The following is an 18,074-nucleotide window of genomic DNA, read 5'->3' on the forward strand; positions in this document are numbered from 1 at the left end:
CTTGAGCTCTTGGATTCGGTCTTTCACTAGCGCAACGTGCGGGTTGCAATCGTCTTGTTATTAATTCTGATAATTTGGAGGTTATTGAAGCGATGAATAATGGTGGACGGTCAGCAGGAGGAGCGGCTGCAATTTTTGATAATTATTATTTTTTGACGTGTGATTTTCCTACCACTAGGTTTGAACATTGTAATAGGGAAACCAATAAGGTTGCGTACGAGCTTGCTAAGTTGGCTAGATTTTCTTCTACTGTTGATTGGTTTGAGGAGCCTATGATTGAGATTGTACCATTCCTCACAAACGATATATCTATTATTTCAGTTGAATAAAGTCCACATGTTTTCAGAAAAAGAAAACCAAACAGCCCTAGAGTGAATGTATGTGCGTGTTAGAAACGGAAAACTCCACTTACTTACTATCAAGTCTCATTTTAGGTGGTGTTTGGTTTTCTAGTTCTAGGACTTTTTTCAGTCCGTAGGACTTTTTGAAAAAGACTCTTAAAGAGGTGCTTCTAAGGACTTTTAGCAACAAAAAGTCTCATCTTGTTTGGTTTGTTAGGGATTTTTTTTAATCCCAATATAAAAAGGTCCCTCGAATTAAACAGCCCCGAATATAAGAAAAGATACCGTGAGGCGCCGGCGCATAATAAAAGGAGACGTTGGAGGCTTTTCCTTTGCCCCAGCCCGAATTAAACCCTCCTTCCTCCTCCCCCTCGCTTCTTCACGGAATCCAAACCCCAAACACCAGCCATGGCGATGGCGTCCTTTCGCCCCCCTCCTCTCGCGCTCCTGCTCGCCGCGTGCCTCTCCGCGCTCGTGCTGGCCGTGGCGCACGCGCGGACCCCACGGCTGGAGCCCACCATCCGGCTGCCGTCGCAGCGCGCCGCCGGGCAGGAGGACGATGACTCCGTCGGGACCAGGTGGGCCGTCCTCATCGCCGGCTCCAACGGCTACTACAACTACCGCCACCAGGTGCGCACGCGCTCTTTGCTCGTTCGCATCTCCGCGATCCTCGATTTTCCGTTCCTGTTTTGTCTTCCTGTCGGTTAATTCCTGGTGTGCATCGCCGAAAGAATAGGTTGAAAAAAAAAAAGAGTTCCGTTTGCTCTTACTGCGTGTTCCGGATTTTCCCCTCCTATTTTGTGTGGTTGGTGATTTGTTGAGTAATCCTACCGCAATTGAACTATGATTGGCAAGCCCTGTTAATATGATGATATTGGCGCGGTGCCATATCGCCGTGAGGCAAATACTTGGTTTTAGAACGATTTCGTGTGCATCTCCTTTCGCATATGAACTGGGAAAACAAAATTAAATATCCTACATATGAGATTTCCTGATTTTGGGGGGCTGCGCGTTTGTTGTGGGCTCCACCCACTGATAAGTGTATTATTGTACAACCCTTGTGGTTCCACCCACTAATAAGTACGGTTCCTGATGCTAGTATTTCGTCTATATATATAAATAGTAAAACGTAATGATGTAATTAACTGCACTGGTCAGCCAAAAAATGATTTTGTTGTTGCCACGTACTGGCAGCCTCTATGAACACGATTTCAGTTATGTGTGTGACAGTGCTACCATAAGGATGAAATTGGGAGGGGTCAGTGACGACAATGAAGTACTGTGTTTGATTTGTGGACCGGAATTTTGCACTTCGCAGGCGGATATCTGCCACGCCTACCAGATCATGAAGAAGGGTGGTCTCAAGGATGAGAACATCATCGTATTCATGTACGATGACATTGCGCACAACCCGGAGAACCCGAGGCCGGGCGTCATCATCAACCACCCCCAGGGTGGAGATGTCTATGCTGGGGTCCCTAAGGTAATCATGCGTCTTCAAGGAAAATTTTCCAGTAATTGTTGATGTAGTAAAAGTCTAAGGTTTGTAGATAGCCTTACTAGGTGCTACAAACTGTTTGATGGTTGCAGAAAAATGTGAATATGATATTCTACAAATTACACGAAGGGAAATTTCAATAGCAGTTTGCACCTCATTGAAAATGATTGAATGTCTAAATTTTTATCAGTCTTTATGTTATTTTCCACTTGGTCGTGGATAAGAAGAATGCCAACTTTCTATGTGATAACATCAACGTCTTAATGGAATGAACCAATTCTAATGGCCATGCATCCCTATCCACAATTTTACATCTGTTCGACTGAATATATCTGTTCCGACTGTAGGACTACACTGGAAAGGAGGTTAATGTCAAGAACTTCTTTGCTGTCCTGCTCGGCAATAAAACCGCTGTGAGTGGTGGGAACGGCAAAGTTGTGGACAGTGGCCCTAATGATCACATTTTTGTGTTTTACAGTGACCATGGGGGTCCTGGGGTCCTTGGTCAGTATTCAGAACCTGCCATTCTTGCGCTTCCTGTCTTTTATTGCCTTCTTTTGAGAATTTTAAATATCTGAAACCAGTCAGAACAGATATTTCGTATACACATATTCAAATCCAGATATGCACAATTAACAAATCCAGATATGCACAATTAACTTATTAGTGTCATGGTTTTTTCATTCTGGTAAAAATTTCAGGGATGCCTACCTATCCATACCTTTACGGTGACGATCTTGTAGATGTCCTGAAGAAAAAGCACGCTGCTGGAACCTACAAAAGCCTGGTACCCCATCGCTCTTTGGTTTATTTTTGCTCTGCATGGTGTGCTGCTTGAAGCAAATGGCCTGAGGTGTATAGTCATCTTATTTTGTAGGTATTTTACCTTGAAGCCTGCGAATCTGGGAGCATCTTTGAGGGACTTCTGCCAAATGACATCGGTGTCTATGCGACCACCGCTTCGAATGCAGAGGAAAGCAGTTGGGGAACGTATTGCCCCGGCGAGTACCCGAGCCCTCCGCCGGAATATGACACTTGCTTGGGCGACCTGTACAGCATTTCTTGGATGGAAGACAGGTACTTTATTCCTTGACTCCTCGTTTCTCCCTCTCTCTGGGTCCTTCTACCATGTTTTCCATTCAGACGCTAAAATCATGTACTGTTAAGGTCAGTTCGAACGCACATGTGGCGCTCATGTCAGTTAGTACTTTCTGCTACCGTACAGGGTGTGTTATTTCAAAATGATTAACCAACTAGTACGGCACTACCTGCTATCTTTCTCTATTTAAGTAAGACGCTGGTGATACACATGTGTTCTCTGAATGAGGGTGATATGCATGTGTTGCTTACTTTTAGGTGCACATGAATGACAAATACTTATGCTGCTGTGTGCATAGCATGTGCTGTGGTTTTTACTGAGCTCTAAGCATGTGCTGACTATGTTGTCTTGTTTGGTCCCTTAACTACACAGAATACATCTGATGTCAGGTCTGCCTACCCGACTCACAGTCAACTCTTTGAGCTTGATCAAACTAAACCCTGCACACATGCAGGCGCACGCGCACACAGACGCACGAGCGCACACGCAAAAGCACACACACGCACAGCCCATGCACTATTGCCTCAGGGTGCAGTTCAGCTGAATACCATGCATTTAACTGGGCCGACTAGAGCTATTTTTCTGCTGGCTGTAAACTGCATCCTGTAGTAACAAACAGCGATTGCAGGGCAAATCTGATGGCCATGGAGCTTTGGGGCTTCTTTCGCTGTTAATGCTCCATGTAGAAATAGCTGTAGCTGTTGCACACAACCATATTCTTATGAAATTGCAACAGAACATCACCTGTATGTACTCCTATCGGTTGTCATGGTAGTGATTGTTGCAGTTCGCCCTTTTATAGATGAACCCCAAGTCAAAATCCTTGGGTCATTTGTTTGAAAAGAACTTGTTTTTCGTTATGGTTCTTAGCCATTTTAGTTGTCCTCAAATAACACTGAACTTTCAATGTTGACAGTGATGTCCACAACCTGAGAACTGAATCTCTCAAGCAGCAGTATAACCTGGTAAGTACTTAAAACTTCAATTTCTTTTAGCTTAAATCTTGGAGCAGTTCTTTCCTAACATAACCTAATGGTTGAGCAGGTCAAGAAGAGAACGGCAGCTCAGGACTCATACAGCTATGGTTCCCATGTGATGCAATACGGTTCTTTGGACCTGAATGCTGAACATTTGTTCTCGTACATTGGGTCAAACCCTGCTAACGAGAACACTACATTTGTTGAAGATAACGCACTGCCATCATTCTCAAGAGCTGTTAATCAGAGGGATGCTGATCTTGTTTATTTCTGGCAGAAGGTTTGTAATTATATCATGAGAAATCTCGTATGTTGATTTTATTGTCATGTGATCTGTTGATCATTGCCATGCTTTACCCAAAACAGTAGCATATGCAAACTCGGTAAAAAAGACGGATAAACTAACTGATTAATTTCTTTTGTTCTGCATGTAGTACCGGAAATTGGCTGAGAGCTCCCCTGAGAAAAACGATGCTCGGAAGCAATTGCTTGAAATGATGGGTCATAGATCTCATATTGACAACAGCATCGAGCTGATTGGAAACCTTCTGTTTGGTTCTGCGGGTGGTCCGATGGTTCTAAAGGCTGTTCGCCCAGCTGGTGAGCCTCTTGTTGATGACTGGAGTTGTCTCAAGTCTACGGTAAGGCTCTATTTGACTTTGGTTGGTCATCTATCAGCATCTCTTATCTTATGCTTCTGTTGTGTTTTTGCTGTTGCCTATTGATCATATGTTAATTGTTTGGAACTGGGACAAAAGAAATTAGATTTGCTTCCTGTACTATAATAGTAGTATATACTCTTGCAGATAATTTCTTTGTTATTGGTTGGCTGACAAAGAGAATTGTGTTTATCATTTCCCAGCGCTTCACTACAGTTGTCCACAACTTTTAGTGTCTGTTCCAGTTACATGTCCATTAAGAGAATAGGTAGTGTAGTTAATGCATTCTTTGGCACTCCACCCAGACTCTATGCTTTTGAATAGGTCAAGTGGTTGTAGCATGTCATTTTGCCAGAGGAATGCAGTGTCATTTCTCATCAATTCTTCCTTAGATTTAGTGTTCTGTTGGTCTATATACATGGTGGGTTGAGGACAATTATAGCAAAATAAGTGGAGTGGTTGGCTTGGCATATGTAATTAGGTCAGAGTATTACTTATAGGTGAAAAAATAATTTATGAATTTCCAAATTTCTAAAACCAACCAGTTTGGTAATCAGCACTAAAAAGGGAGGAGTGAATGTGAAAAGGGGGATCAGCATGCCCCTGCCTATGTTGTGGTTCATATATACTAGTTATCGAGGCATCTGTTACTTTGTACCTGGATGATCTTCTCAACAGCCAAACTGTCTGAGCAATGGTCAGTTGAACTATTTGAGTATTGATATTTTCCGTATTGAAACTTTGGATGCTCTAAGTAACTAGTTTATTTACTTGAACATATTGCCAGCTCCCAACTGTATACATACAGGTGTCATATGGGATATAATGCAGTATTGCAGTTACAGTTTGTAATTTATTTATGTTTTTGAAACTGTTTTTTTTAACTGGTAATTTATTTATGTTGCCCATGCATGACTAATATGTGTCTTCCCTTTCTTCAGGTGCGCACTTTTGAATCACAATGTGGCTCACTGGCGCAGTATGGAATGAAGCACATGCGGTCCTTTGCAAACATCTGCAATGCTGGCATTGTTCCTGAAGCGACGGCAAAGGTTGCTGCTCAGGCATGCACGAGCATCCCAACCAACCCCTGGAGTGCCACACACAAGGGTTTTAGTGCTTAAACCAGAGGTGAAGCAACTTGGTCCCTATCTCAGCTATTGTACCATATACCAAAGTCCCCTTCCTATTCACACAGGGTTAGTAGTGCTTGAGCGGACGAACCTTAGATGAATAAATAAGAATTATGGCATTACTTCAGCTATTCCACCACACCAAATTACCTTGGTTGTGTCCAACTTATAGTGTACATATGCCCGTAGTAGAAAGGTGATTTCCTGTGATTACTGTACATACTCGTGATAGTTTGTGATCAGATGTGTAGCTCGCAATTCCATATATGAAGAATGCAATCGCTGCTATTTGTACGTCGACTGAGTGATTTCATACTACTATGAGCTGCTATTTTCCCATCCATTTGAAACCCTGCAGGTACTGTTTGATCTTCTTGTTCACATGGAACTACATGGTTCTGACATCCGCATGTATCACATTCTGATTCATGTGTTTTTTGCTGTAACATGCATTCCTTATTTTCTGGTTGTGAAGTAGGGAGTATGACACAGCCAACTATAGCTATTCTTGGAAATAAACATATCTACGTACAAATATTGTTAATGATTGCTGCTATCGCTGTCGGAAGCGGGCTATATTTCACACAGAGAAGAGTGTTGCAGCGACTGTTACACATATGAACATGTTTCTAGGGAAATTTCTTGATAAATCTGGACGCTCGTAAGTGGAGAAGTGTTAACGATGGCATGGCACCTACTTTAAGAGAAGTTTTCACACATATCCTCAGTCGAGGACAACCAACAACCAAATAATCATCTCCCGTGAGGATTTCCCGCCTTTGCCGAACGGAGTTACTGAACAAACCTGAATGTTTCGTGCCATCTAAGAGAACTGTGAGATTTGCTGTAAGCCTATACAAATGCATTAATAAGTACTCCCTCCGTTCCTAAATACTCCCTCTGTAAACTAATATAAGAGCGTTTAGATTAAACTAATATAAGAGCGTTTAGATTACTACTTTAGTGATCTAAACACTCTTATATTAGTTTACGGAGGAAGTACTTGTCTTTCTAGGCATTTCAATAAATGACTACATACGAAACAAAATAAGTGAATCTACACTCTAAAATATGTCTACATATATCCGTATGTAGTAGTCATTTAAAATGTCTAGAAAGACAAATATTTAGGAACGAGGAAGTAGACTATAGTAATGAAATACAATCAGAACTTACAAGTACCAACAGACATGCTGCACAGAGAAAAATTTCAGCCTAAACAACAGAGTTGTTGAACCACCACCTCTACCCTGAATGTTTGTCTCATTCGTCAAACAAAGAAGGCCCAAAGGTCACCCAGAGAAAAGAAAAAACCCACACGCCCAGCACACCTTGACAGGTTTACTGTAAGCATGTATAGTCACACTAATCCATTAGTTAGTTGATCGTCAAAGAGAGAATCGAAATCGTCTACCCATTCTCTCCCCGCATTGTTTTCTTTACCAGCGCAAAGCAAGACAGCTCAAAGTTTGTGTAGTTGGGCATACCACCATCACTGCTTTTCTGTTGGCAAGCACATGCAATGCAATATACGCAACGACAAAAGGATCGAGCCCACCCGACACAAATAAAAGAAACAAAAGTCACATTAAGAAAATGCATTGTTGCGTTGTGATTGTGAATAAATACTCAAAACGTTAACAGTACTACTCCCTCCGTTCCGAATTACTTGTCTTAGATTTGTCTAGATACGGAGGTATCTAGCACTCTAGATACCTCCGTATCTAGACAAATCCAAGACAAGTAATTCGGAACGGAGGGAGTAGTATAGTACTCCGTATGTGCTAATCATGCACGGATTAGCTTTCTAAGGCGACATAACTAGTATAGTACTCTCTCCGTCCCGTAATTCTTGTCGCTGACGTAGTGTAATTGCAGTTTTGTAGAAAACGTCTCAGCTTTTAAAATCTCTTGCTAATCAACCCCCCACTTCCTCCCTTCGTCGCCCGCGGCGGCAGCGACCCGAAGCAGAGCGCGGCGGCAACAACCCGAAGTAGAGCGCGACGACGGCGACCCGGAGCAAAGCGGCAGGGGCGAGAGCCAGCGAGGGACAACAGTATTACAGTACAGAGAGGTTGGACCGCAGGTTGTGTCCCCAAAAGACCAAGGTTTTTTTTTTTTGTAAAAATGCCAGTGCGACAAGTACTAGTAGAGTGGTTGAAGGATCAATTTTATTTGGCTCTTGAGTACACACGGAAGGATCCTGCGGAAGCTTCCAATTGCTTTCCGGTTATGGCAGCTGACTAAATACTAGTACTAGTATTGAGGCTAATGATGCGACAGAGATGCTGAAACGTTTGAATAAGTCAGATGTGTTGGGCTTCACACCGAGCCGCAATACTTGGATGAATCATCAAGAAGTAGTACTAGTACTAGTAATTAACAGTGTAACTCGTGTAGGCCCATGGCAGTTGAAGGACACATGATTCCTGACAAAGATTAATAAATAAGTGAAGAATTATGTGTACATATCGCTTTCTCTTTCGGACGAATGCGCAACAGCTGTGCTTGGCTCGGCCACAAGCCGCCGTGGGCGCAGATAGGTACAAGCGAGGCATTGAATAATATATTTTTAGTTTTAATTGATGTGGTACGTGACACGGTCCAACGGCGGCGTGCCATCTACCGATCACAAGGAAGGAACAAATCACCGGTGCATGAGCATGAGCTGGTGACCGACCGGTGATTATAAGGCAAAGAAAAGAACATCCAGCGGCTGCCGGCCGCCGGCGTCGACAACAAAACTGAGTAGCGTGTTGTTGATTGTTTTCGAGATAGCTAACCGCTTATTCCAAGCGGTAACTGAATAGCGTGCGTTGTATTCCTGTGCAGCTAACCGGGCCATGTGTCTATTTGGCAAAAGAAAGTGTCACGGGTGGGACGTGAGAGCCGGCGTTAAACGTGGACCCGCTTTGGCCTTTGCGCGGCAGTGCGCGTGTCCAACGCCCTGGCTTCGCGGCGAAGCAACGGCGAAATGGGTCGCCAGCGCTAGCCAGCTCTCTATGTTTAGCAATGGCCGTTACGCGTACGTCTGTCTGTCCGTCTGTTTATACGTGCAGCTGCAGCAGGTCGGTGATGGTCTACACGAGAGCTTTTGGTTGCATTGCATGTACCCAGTTCACACCGTTGAAGCAGCACGCACGCACCAAAAGCGTCGCCATCGATCATTGATGGGTTCTACTTTTACGCGCGAGCTGTACAAACTTACACGCTCAGGATCAGGATCACGCAGGGTCGGCGTGTTTCGGTGCCCACCTTGCCTAAAAAACGGACGGTGTGAGGTCCCCTTGGCAGCAAAGGCAAAATGTGGACGGACGTCGTACGCGTCTCAAAGCCAGCCGCAACTCGCAGCCGACACGTTTGCCGACCTTGCTTCCCACCAAACTAAGAGCATCCGCTAAACTTTTTTTGCGGGCGAAAACATTCATTAATCAAATGGTAACAGTTTTTACAATCATCTTTAATGGTAGTGCTAATCTCCGGTGGTACATTTGCTAGCCAACACGATGTGCGAGTCCTATCGCAGCCATGGCATGTCCAGCTTTGTTCTGCAATCGGCTAATTTTACTGACTTCAGTTTGTCGCTTCTTAACCAGGTTAGAGATATCTCTTACTTGATACCATAAAATTTGTTTATGGGATACCGTAAATCGATTTTGCGGTACCGCGCACGGCACAACAGAATGAATTCTCTAACATGCATTGCATAATTTAAACATAGCATTTCCCGTCGCAAATATTTGGCAGGAATTAAGATAGAGTTCATCACAAACTTGACACATACGAGAACCTAAAACTAACTACTCATCACCATCCTTCTTATACGAGATCTGATATACTCCCTCCGTCCATGAATAAGTATACATTTAGGCCTCTTTTGATTCATAGGATAGGATTATTATAGGAATAGGAATCTTATAGAAAATGAGATGACATGTATCTCAAATTTTATGAGTAGGAATAGGAAACAAGATGTCATTTGGTTGACATCAAAGGAATTTTTTCATTAAGTCTAGGCTCTTTTTTATTTTCCTATGAAACGTGGAGGATAGGAACCAATCCTATGTAGGAATAGGAATCCATTCCTATGAACCAACGAGCTCTAAAGGAAAAAATCCTATAAGAATCCTATCCTCTAGAGTTCCTATGAAATTCCTCTAAACCAAAGGAGGCCTTAGTTTTGTCTTAAGTCAAAGTTTTAAAACTTTGACCACCTTTCTAGGAAAAAGTAAAAGCATTTATGACACCAAATTAGTATCACTAGATTCGTCTTGAAATGTACTTTGATAATATAGCAATTTTATGTCATACTTCTTCCGTTTCTAAATATTTGTCTTTTTAAAGATTTCAAATGGTCTACCACATACGGATGTATATAAATATATTTTAATGTAGATTCATTCATTTTGCTCCGTATGTAGTCACTTGTTGAAATCTCTAGAAAGACAAATATTTAGAAACAGAGGGAGTATATGTTACTACTATTTTCTATAAAGTTAGTCAAAATTTTAAAACTTTGACTTAAAACAAAAGCTAGATGTACACTTATTCACGAACGGAGGGAATAGATGCTCTGATTCACTACGATGCACACCTCACTCTATTTGTCACTTCTACCGCTTCATTTAAATTTGATTGAAACCTTAAAATCTTCTACTCCTGCTACTCATCTCTACTCCTAATGGAGTAGTTGGTAGTCTCCGTCGGTCAATTTTCGTCCCATCAGAGACGGTTTTTTTCGTCCTCAATCCCACCTCCCGCATCCCCTCGATTACCCCCTCCGCCCTCGAACCAGGAAATAAAAATCGGTATGCTCCCACGATGCCAGTTGTGAAACACTACGGTTTATGAACAGAAAATCGTCCTAAAAAAATCTACGACGATTAACCTACAAAATTAAACTTACGCCCCGACCGCCGCCCGCGGGTCGCCCGCTCCCTCGCGCCCCTGTTGCTCCCTCCTCGATCCCGATCTGGATCGAGGGGACGAGGAGCTCCTGCCTCCCCGACGGCCGACCTCCTCCTCGTCCTCCTCGCCCCGCCGCTGCGTTCGGCGCCGCCACGGCCTCTGGAGCCAGGGAAGCCATGGCCTGAGCTCGTCCTCGAGGTCCCCGCCGCCGTCTCCTGTAGCTTCTGCCCCGCCGCCTCACCGCCCGAGCTCGCCGTCGCACCAACCTCGGCGCCGCGCCGCCGCCGGCTCTGGTCGCCTCCACCTCCGCGCCGTGAGGAACCCGCCACGCGCGTCAAGGCGAGGCGCCTCCTGGGCTCCGTCCGTTTCCAGAGCGAGCGCCCGCGAATACCTAGCTAGCCGCCGCCGTCGTGACCGTTCCAGCCACCGCCAAGGTAAGGTGCTTTCTCCATCTTAATTTCCTTCCTTCCCCATCAAGGTTAATTTTGATGCGTACTTATGTGATTTTGGTGTTGCTCATTGGATTTGTATACTACGTACGTGTGTCTTCGATCTGCTTCGTTTGGATACGTTGTTAAGTAATTCACATCTTCCCCGTTACAATACGCGCATGATCTTGTCTTGTGATCTCGGGTTTATATATCTGCTTGCTTAACATCTATCCTACTGCCTGAAATCAGCAGTCAATTTGTTCAGGAAAAGAAATCCACTTATTAGGAAGTAAAGTGAAGCAACCATATCGATCCATCAATTTATTCATTGTATTTTGTTCATAATAGCACACATAACCTGTCATGTTGTTAGTCAAATATATAGAGGTAAACGTACTCACTTAGGGAACTTCACGTGATGCACTTATTTTCTGAAGCTTCATACTAACCTGGTCATGCAAATGTTTTAAGAACCTCACGTGATTCACCGACGTATGCGGGTTTCAGGAACCTCACTTCATACTAACCAACCTTGGAAGTTCAATCGATCTAATTTTTGTCCTTATTACCCTCCCAGGTGAGAAGGATCGTCGGACATGAGCGGAGTCTCCTACTCCATAAGGTCTCCTCGTTGTCTTCATTTCTTGCCCACGGCCTCGGAGAGCAAGGTCATTTTGGCCAATCGCGCGAACCGCATGTTACGCTTCGACACCATCGACGGTTGCAGCTACATTGATACAATGCCTAGCCTCCACGGGTACAAGCACTCGCCGCTGGCCATCTCTGTCCCTCCGACGGACTTGCACCTCCTTGGACGGCGATGACACCGGCAACCTCTACAGCATTGACGCCCACCTGCAAGGTCACCCCCCGGTCCTTCCCCGACATCATCAGTACGTTATCCTCCCCGCTGCACCATTTCTCTTTCGGTTGGGAGAGTAGTTCTTGACATTGCCACATGTTTGATCAGGCGAGTACCTCGGGGCAGAGTCCGCGCTACCGTACCTGAGCCCCTACATGTGTGGCGAGAACCTGCTCGTCGGCGCCAACTTCGTATCCGCCGGCATCGGCATCCTCAACGACACAGGCGTGCAATTCGCAAGCTCCACGCGCGCGCACGCACACATGCTCGAATCAGGTATACGTATCTACAATAATGCAACGGAGATGACAATAATGTTGTACGTGTACGTGTGCGTGTGCAGGTGAACATCATCAGGATCGCGCAGCAGTTGCAAAACTTCCAAGACTACCAGCGGAGGCTGGCGGCGTACATCGGCGAGGACGCGGCGAGGGAGCGCATGAGCCAGTCGCTGGTGCTCATCACGCTCGGCGGCAACGACTTCGTCAACAACTACTTCCTGGTGCCCTTCTCCGCTAGGTCCCAGCAGTTCGAGATCCACGACTACGTCCCCTTCATCATCTCCGAGTACAAGAAAGTCCTCGCGGTAATAATAATTAACCTCTTCTCTTACTTACCACTAATCAATTCCCAAACATGCATAATTTCTGCTCCAAAACATAATTGCATTTGTAAAACATGATTAGCATTCAAGGTGAAAAATTGCCAGGACGTTTTTTGTCTTCTATTTTGTCAGTATGGTGCACAGGAGTGGTAGGCCTAAAATTCCCAAAATTAGACAGGGAAATGAAATGCTTGCTGCATGCCGGCTAGAATAAGGTAATGTTTGAACAAATTATCGATGCTTGGTGCACAAAAGTGTCTAATGTAGACTTCTGATAGACTCATCTTTTGATAGTCACCAATAACTGGGCTAAGCCCCTAATAATGATAAGATAACTGGGCCAGGCCCATAACTGCCTGGGCTGTAATATAGCCGGTCATAACACCTTCCCATCTCCACCCCTATCATTAATATTCTGCTTAGTGCGTGTTTTGGGAAGATCAGGCTACATGTTGTTCTATACTTCTTTACCTTTGAAAAGTTCTTACCTTGGTTTTGATACATAATTTAGCATGGGTAAACTAATAAAATTTAATCTGGTTTAGATGATGTAATCAGCTAGAGAAGGATAGGAGCTTGCACAGAGTTTTTAGTAGAAGACGGCGTAAATTGTGGTATTCTCCGCAATCTGGAAGTTCTTCAGGTGAGTGACATGATTTAATTTGGAGAGGCACGAGTTAGGATGCAGTCACATATTTTTAATGGTTTCTTCCTATTCCTTGTGATATTATCAAGATTTTCTAATTGAACTGAAGTTCTATAACCTTCCAGATCCAAATCCTACTTCAGAAAGTGTATATGAAGCAAAGGTCTGCACCTACATGTTATCAGAAGTCAGGTCTTAGACAAGGTAATGTTTTTCTATCTGATGAACTAGACAAGGTAATGTTCGAACTTGGAAGTGATCAAATCATATGTTTTGGTATGCAAGAGTGTAAGCTAACTATTGTATATACATGTTGCCTCTACATTTTCAGTTTCTGCTTGTCTAATGTAGAAATTGTTAGGTGTTTTATACTGAGCCATCTGCCATCTTGGCTTGTCTTATACTGAGCCATCTGCCATCATGTATATTGATTGCGATTGGATTTTGGAGTGCCATGGCTTCCAATCTTACTAATCAGTTGTTAGGTGTTTTCGGCAAGAATCTTTTTACCAACAAGGAGGATGAAGACGGGGATTAACCCAAGGCAGCGGGTATGGTCTCCAGGTCTTTTGGTTATGTTTCCAATTTGAATTCGTCAAGTTGAGTTGTTTTCTACACGAGATTGCAAGGTCGGGTAGCATATTTAAGTTTCTAGCGCAAAAATATTGCCATCATGATGGCGTCATGAACTTAATTTAGTCATGTTGCCCATCAAATTTGCATATTATAATCATATATATCTCTAATAGAAAGTTGCTTGCTATAAGAAATGCTAATGGTACCTTTTGTTATTCATACATTCTAAAATCTCGCTGAACATGGGCTTCCTTTAATGTTCTATCACCTCCTTTCTACAGTATCCTGATTTTATGAAACAAACAAATGAACATGGATATGGCATCACTAGAAAATTTGGTCCTTCGGATTTCAAATACCCATATTTAGTTGGACAACTATTAACTCAGACTATACTGCTTATCTGCAGTATAACGCCCTGACTCTGAACTCTTTATTTGCTGAAAAGTAGCACCTTAATGTCGTGTTTATATGTTCCAAAATTGTAGGGAATACTACTTCAGTGATGAGGATCTTTCGATGGATGTGTATTCACTGATATTATGCTATAGGTTATCTCTCTTTTGGGTATCTTCCTTTCTTTAGTAACTCAAATTTCCAGTTGGCAACTCAATTTCCCATGGCTTGGATGCGGAGGGGTCGTGGCATGTCACATAGGTGTGCTCAGGTGATGCTACGGCAAAGGGCGGCGGCTCGGCTGAAGAGGGTTTGTTCGGCAGTGATGTGGCATGCTCGGGCCCATGTGCGGATGCGGTGGAGGGTGACACCGTGGCTACGACAGAGGACGACGCTGGGCACATGGGTTGGGCCAGGGCGTTGCTGCAGACTCGGTATCGAGCGTGGCTGGATGCTCGGCTGGGTTACTGGCCTCCGCATCGCCAGCGTGCTTGTCCTCCGGTGTGGCTGCACAGTCAGGCCAGGGCATGGTTGGGTCCTTGGCCTCGGGTACATGAGCTTATCCAGAAGGGTAAGTGTCATCCTGGTTTGATCTCAATGCAACATATAATACTTAGTGTTTCTTATTCTGCACATGATCATAGTAATGGTATTGTGTGTGCCACTTTGTCCAGAAGGGTGATACATTTAGGATTTGCTGGCATTTTGTTATGTCCATGATGGATTAAAGGGGCAGGAAGAAATTAAAATTACAAATTTTACATGCGAAACCATAGAGTTTTAATGTTTTTGTACAGATTAATTGCTCGAGCTTTTTTCCCCTTCTCTAATCAACATGATTGTTATGTAAGAAGGTAGCTCGTTACATGCGCAGGCACATCTAAATATTTCATTGCTAAACATCAAAGAAAGCAACCAAATATTTCATTTGTTTCCTAATGATGATATTTGGTGTTACTTTTTTTGTTAGGCTGATATGGAGGACATGTCGTGTTGCCATTTCCATCTGCGAACAGGCTCCCAACTTAATAAATTGGAATGCTCTATTGATTAATGGAGATAATTTGCTCATGCTACTCTCTAAAAATATTACCAATGTTGTTTACTGCAACCTGGAGATATAAGTTACAACTTCTGATTATTTGATTATTGCAATGTTGTTTACTGCAACCTGGAGATACCAATGTTGTTCACTGCAACCTGGAGATACCAATGTTGTTCACTAAGTTGGGATGTTAGCAGCTTATCTGTTATTCGCATAACAGATCAACCAGATGACAAACAAACCTTTGTAATCAGGTACCTGACAAGAAGACATTTTATCACATGATAAAAGCACTTACATGATGCTCTTAAAATGGGAGTTAGATTATGTATGTTATGATACTGGTCAAGTAATTTTGTCTAATTATCAAACTATAGCAAACCACTTCATTCATATAGTTGTTTGTCTCACCGGTATTTTTTGTCCGAACACATTATCTCAACATAAGCAGAACATGAACAATTGTGACACCGAGTTAATTGATACTTCGTTTTATACATAGACCTTTAGGAAATAGAAACCGAGGATTCTAGGTAGTAATTAAATTGATTAGCAACCCACTTACCATTAAGTTCTTCATTCGAATTATTTTAATTGTTAACACTTCAAAATTGTGACACCAAGTTAGTTGATACTTCGTTTTATACATAGCCCTTCAGCCCATGTTGATCATTGCTAATATAATGAATAGGTGTGTTCATGGTTTAAATAAGCTTTACTGTTTCAGTATGTATTAAGTTATTTGTTAGAGAAAAGACGCGGCTGAGCCTGAGAAGGGATCTAGCTTGGCTGATAAAGCTGCAACATCCAACATAACACAAGAACAACATAAAATGGAAAGATACATAGGCGCTCGAAAGTAGCATAAAATGGAAAGATACATAGGCGCTCGAAAGTAGCTTACTACGCCTCGACATTTCATGCCAGAGCCAACCAGTGATTTCTCCCGATCTGGATCCCCACCCCAAGCTCCGCCCGCAGTCTGAGGCCTGGCCAGCCAGCTAGCTCGGCCAAAATCCGGCGGGAGGAAAGCACACCGAGCAGGGAAGATGAGTAGCTACCAGAATTGGCACCGTCAGCCACCTGGCCAACTATGCCATGGCCCTAATCCACCGCTGGTCAGTCGACCAATCAACAAGACCATCAAGCAGAGGGGTTGTCACCCTAGAACTAGGGCTCTCCTTCGCCGGCAGGAGCAGCACGGGCCCCGTCGCCACAATCCCCAGCTGCATCATGAGCTTGCCCGGCGCCACCCTCCTGTGACGGCTAGGAGGGAGGAATGGTTACGTCGGCGGGAGGGGCGGCGCACAGGAGGGGGGTTGTGTCCACCTTTGGTATTAAGTTATTTGTTGGTTCTGCTGAAACTTATCTTGTTCCTTAGTTGAATTAGACATCAAATATACAAGCTTTGTTTTTTGTCAGCAAACAGGTGAACTAATAAAGGAAGAGTTCTTCCATGAATAGTAGTACATTTACTATGCAGATGATCTGGACAAGTAATCAAACAAGTCAGCACTATCTCACTAGGCAGGTTATTATTTAAGATATTTTCCACTTCTGAATCTTTGCTCAAATCGCTCGATCATTCGGTCTATTTGTTGATACCGTACAATGATTATCAATTTTCGTTGTAGTCCAATCTTTGTTGATTCAGGAAGATGGCCCTGCTCAACGAGCTCAAGCAGCGTCCACGAGCAAGGCCATCCACAACGGAAATGTTGTGACTAAAGATAATTATACGCATATTCAGTTATATATATGTATAAAGTTTCTGTATTTTCTTTTAGTCATTACGCAGAACACTCAATATTCAATATTAGATGACACATTGGCCACATCATCCAGTAAATTTGTTAATCATAATAAATCATGGACGGTTGCTGATTTCGGACATAGAATGCTAATAAGTTACAACCTCAACCTCAAGTAATCTGAGAGTATTTAGATTTTGATGCAGCTAAACCTATCCAGCACGATGCGCAAACTCTTCTTGATTGCAGCATGTTAAAATGTCGACATTTCCCAGGTATGCATTTATTTGTAGTGTACCTGTGAAATATTGTGAGAACTTGAGTGTTACGAGTATACTGGTTTTGTAGCTAATCTTTTTCCAGTTTGTGCAGAGCATCAGGAACCTTAATGTCGAGAATGAAAATTCTAATATCAATAACTTACCTATTTTAATATTCTTTGAGAAACACCGTTGAAGAATACAAGTTACAAGATATACTTATTGTTAGTTCTTCGTCGACACCTACTATTCTTATTGAACCTTAGTTGTTAACAATATGTAGTACTCTAGGAACAATGGACAGAAGGTTCTGTTTTCCAGTTGATTCTACTAATGTTGGCTCTACCAAAGTATCTCTTCTGCATGATATCTGCTTAAATATGGAAATGAGAAAGTTAGTATCTCGGCAGCAAGCAGGAACTTAGGCAATGATGTAGGAGGATCCAATTCTTTTGGACTACATTTTTGGATTGGTAGTGTATATTCCGATATTTTTTAAACAAATGTGAGGAGTGGAAGTTGTAAAATTACTTGTGTGGGTGTAGCGACCAGACCTCAAACGGTCTAATCTCTGTGTTCAGGTGTCATCTCTTGATCAGTAATGCTGACACCACACAGTATTTGAAGGATTTATAACAGAGTAGCAATCGCACACTTATTACATCGAGTGTCTCAAAAGAGAACTTATTAGAATAAATATGGCTTAAGGCCATCTAATAACGATAACAGCAGAAGGCTTGGAAGATAAGTGAGTCCATCAACTCCAACGGCATCACTGAGTATAAAACCACGACCTAAAATTCTTTAATCGTCGTCTGAAAAGTCCGCAACATTAACGTTGCAGTCCGAAACGGGTCAGCACATGGAATATGCTGGCAAGGTAACACA

The 18,074-nt window shown here is 43.1% G+C and overlaps 1 protein-coding gene and 1 long non-coding RNA gene across 9 annotated transcripts; both read left to right on the top strand.

Moving 5' to 3' along the window:
• The first annotated feature begins 653 nt into the window (after nt 1–653).
• On the top strand, nt 654–6,001 carry LOC125543799 (vacuolar-processing enzyme-like). The gene is made up of 9 exons (XM_048707269.1): nt 654–971; nt 1,660–1,824; nt 2,187–2,343; nt 2,541–2,626; nt 2,717–2,916; nt 3,855–3,903; nt 3,983–4,195; nt 4,350–4,556; nt 5,516–6,001. Exons 1-9 carry the CDS (start codon nt 750–752, stop codon nt 5,696–5,698), a joined length of 1,482 nt encoding a protein of 493 aa, XP_048563226.1. The 5' UTR covers nt 654–749; the 3' UTR covers nt 5,699–6,001.
• Nucleotides 6,002–10,546: 4,545 nt separating this feature from the next.
• On the top strand, nt 10,547–17,550 carry LOC125543800. 8 transcript variants are annotated; one of them, XR_007298789.1, is made up of 10 exons: nt 10,548–11,049; nt 11,624–11,939; nt 12,017–12,494; nt 13,058–13,155; nt 13,284–13,362; nt 13,644–13,709; nt 14,223–14,701; nt 15,101–15,429; nt 17,133–17,201; nt 17,290–17,550. It is a non-coding gene; the product is annotated as an uncharacterized LOC125543800 (long non-coding RNA). The 8 variants fall into 8 exon arrangements; XR_007298790.1 differs by having other exon boundaries at nt 17,299–17,550; XR_007298787.1 differs by having other exon boundaries at nt 17,133–17,550.
• Nucleotides 17,551–18,074: the final 524 nt, after the last annotated feature.

The sequence above is a fragment of the Triticum urartu genome, chromosome 3 (genome assembly GCF_003073215.2).
Source record: "Triticum urartu cultivar G1812 chromosome 3, Tu2.1, whole genome shotgun sequence".
Classification (NCBI taxonomy): Eukaryota; Viridiplantae; Streptophyta; class Magnoliopsida; order Poales; family Poaceae; genus Triticum; species Triticum urartu.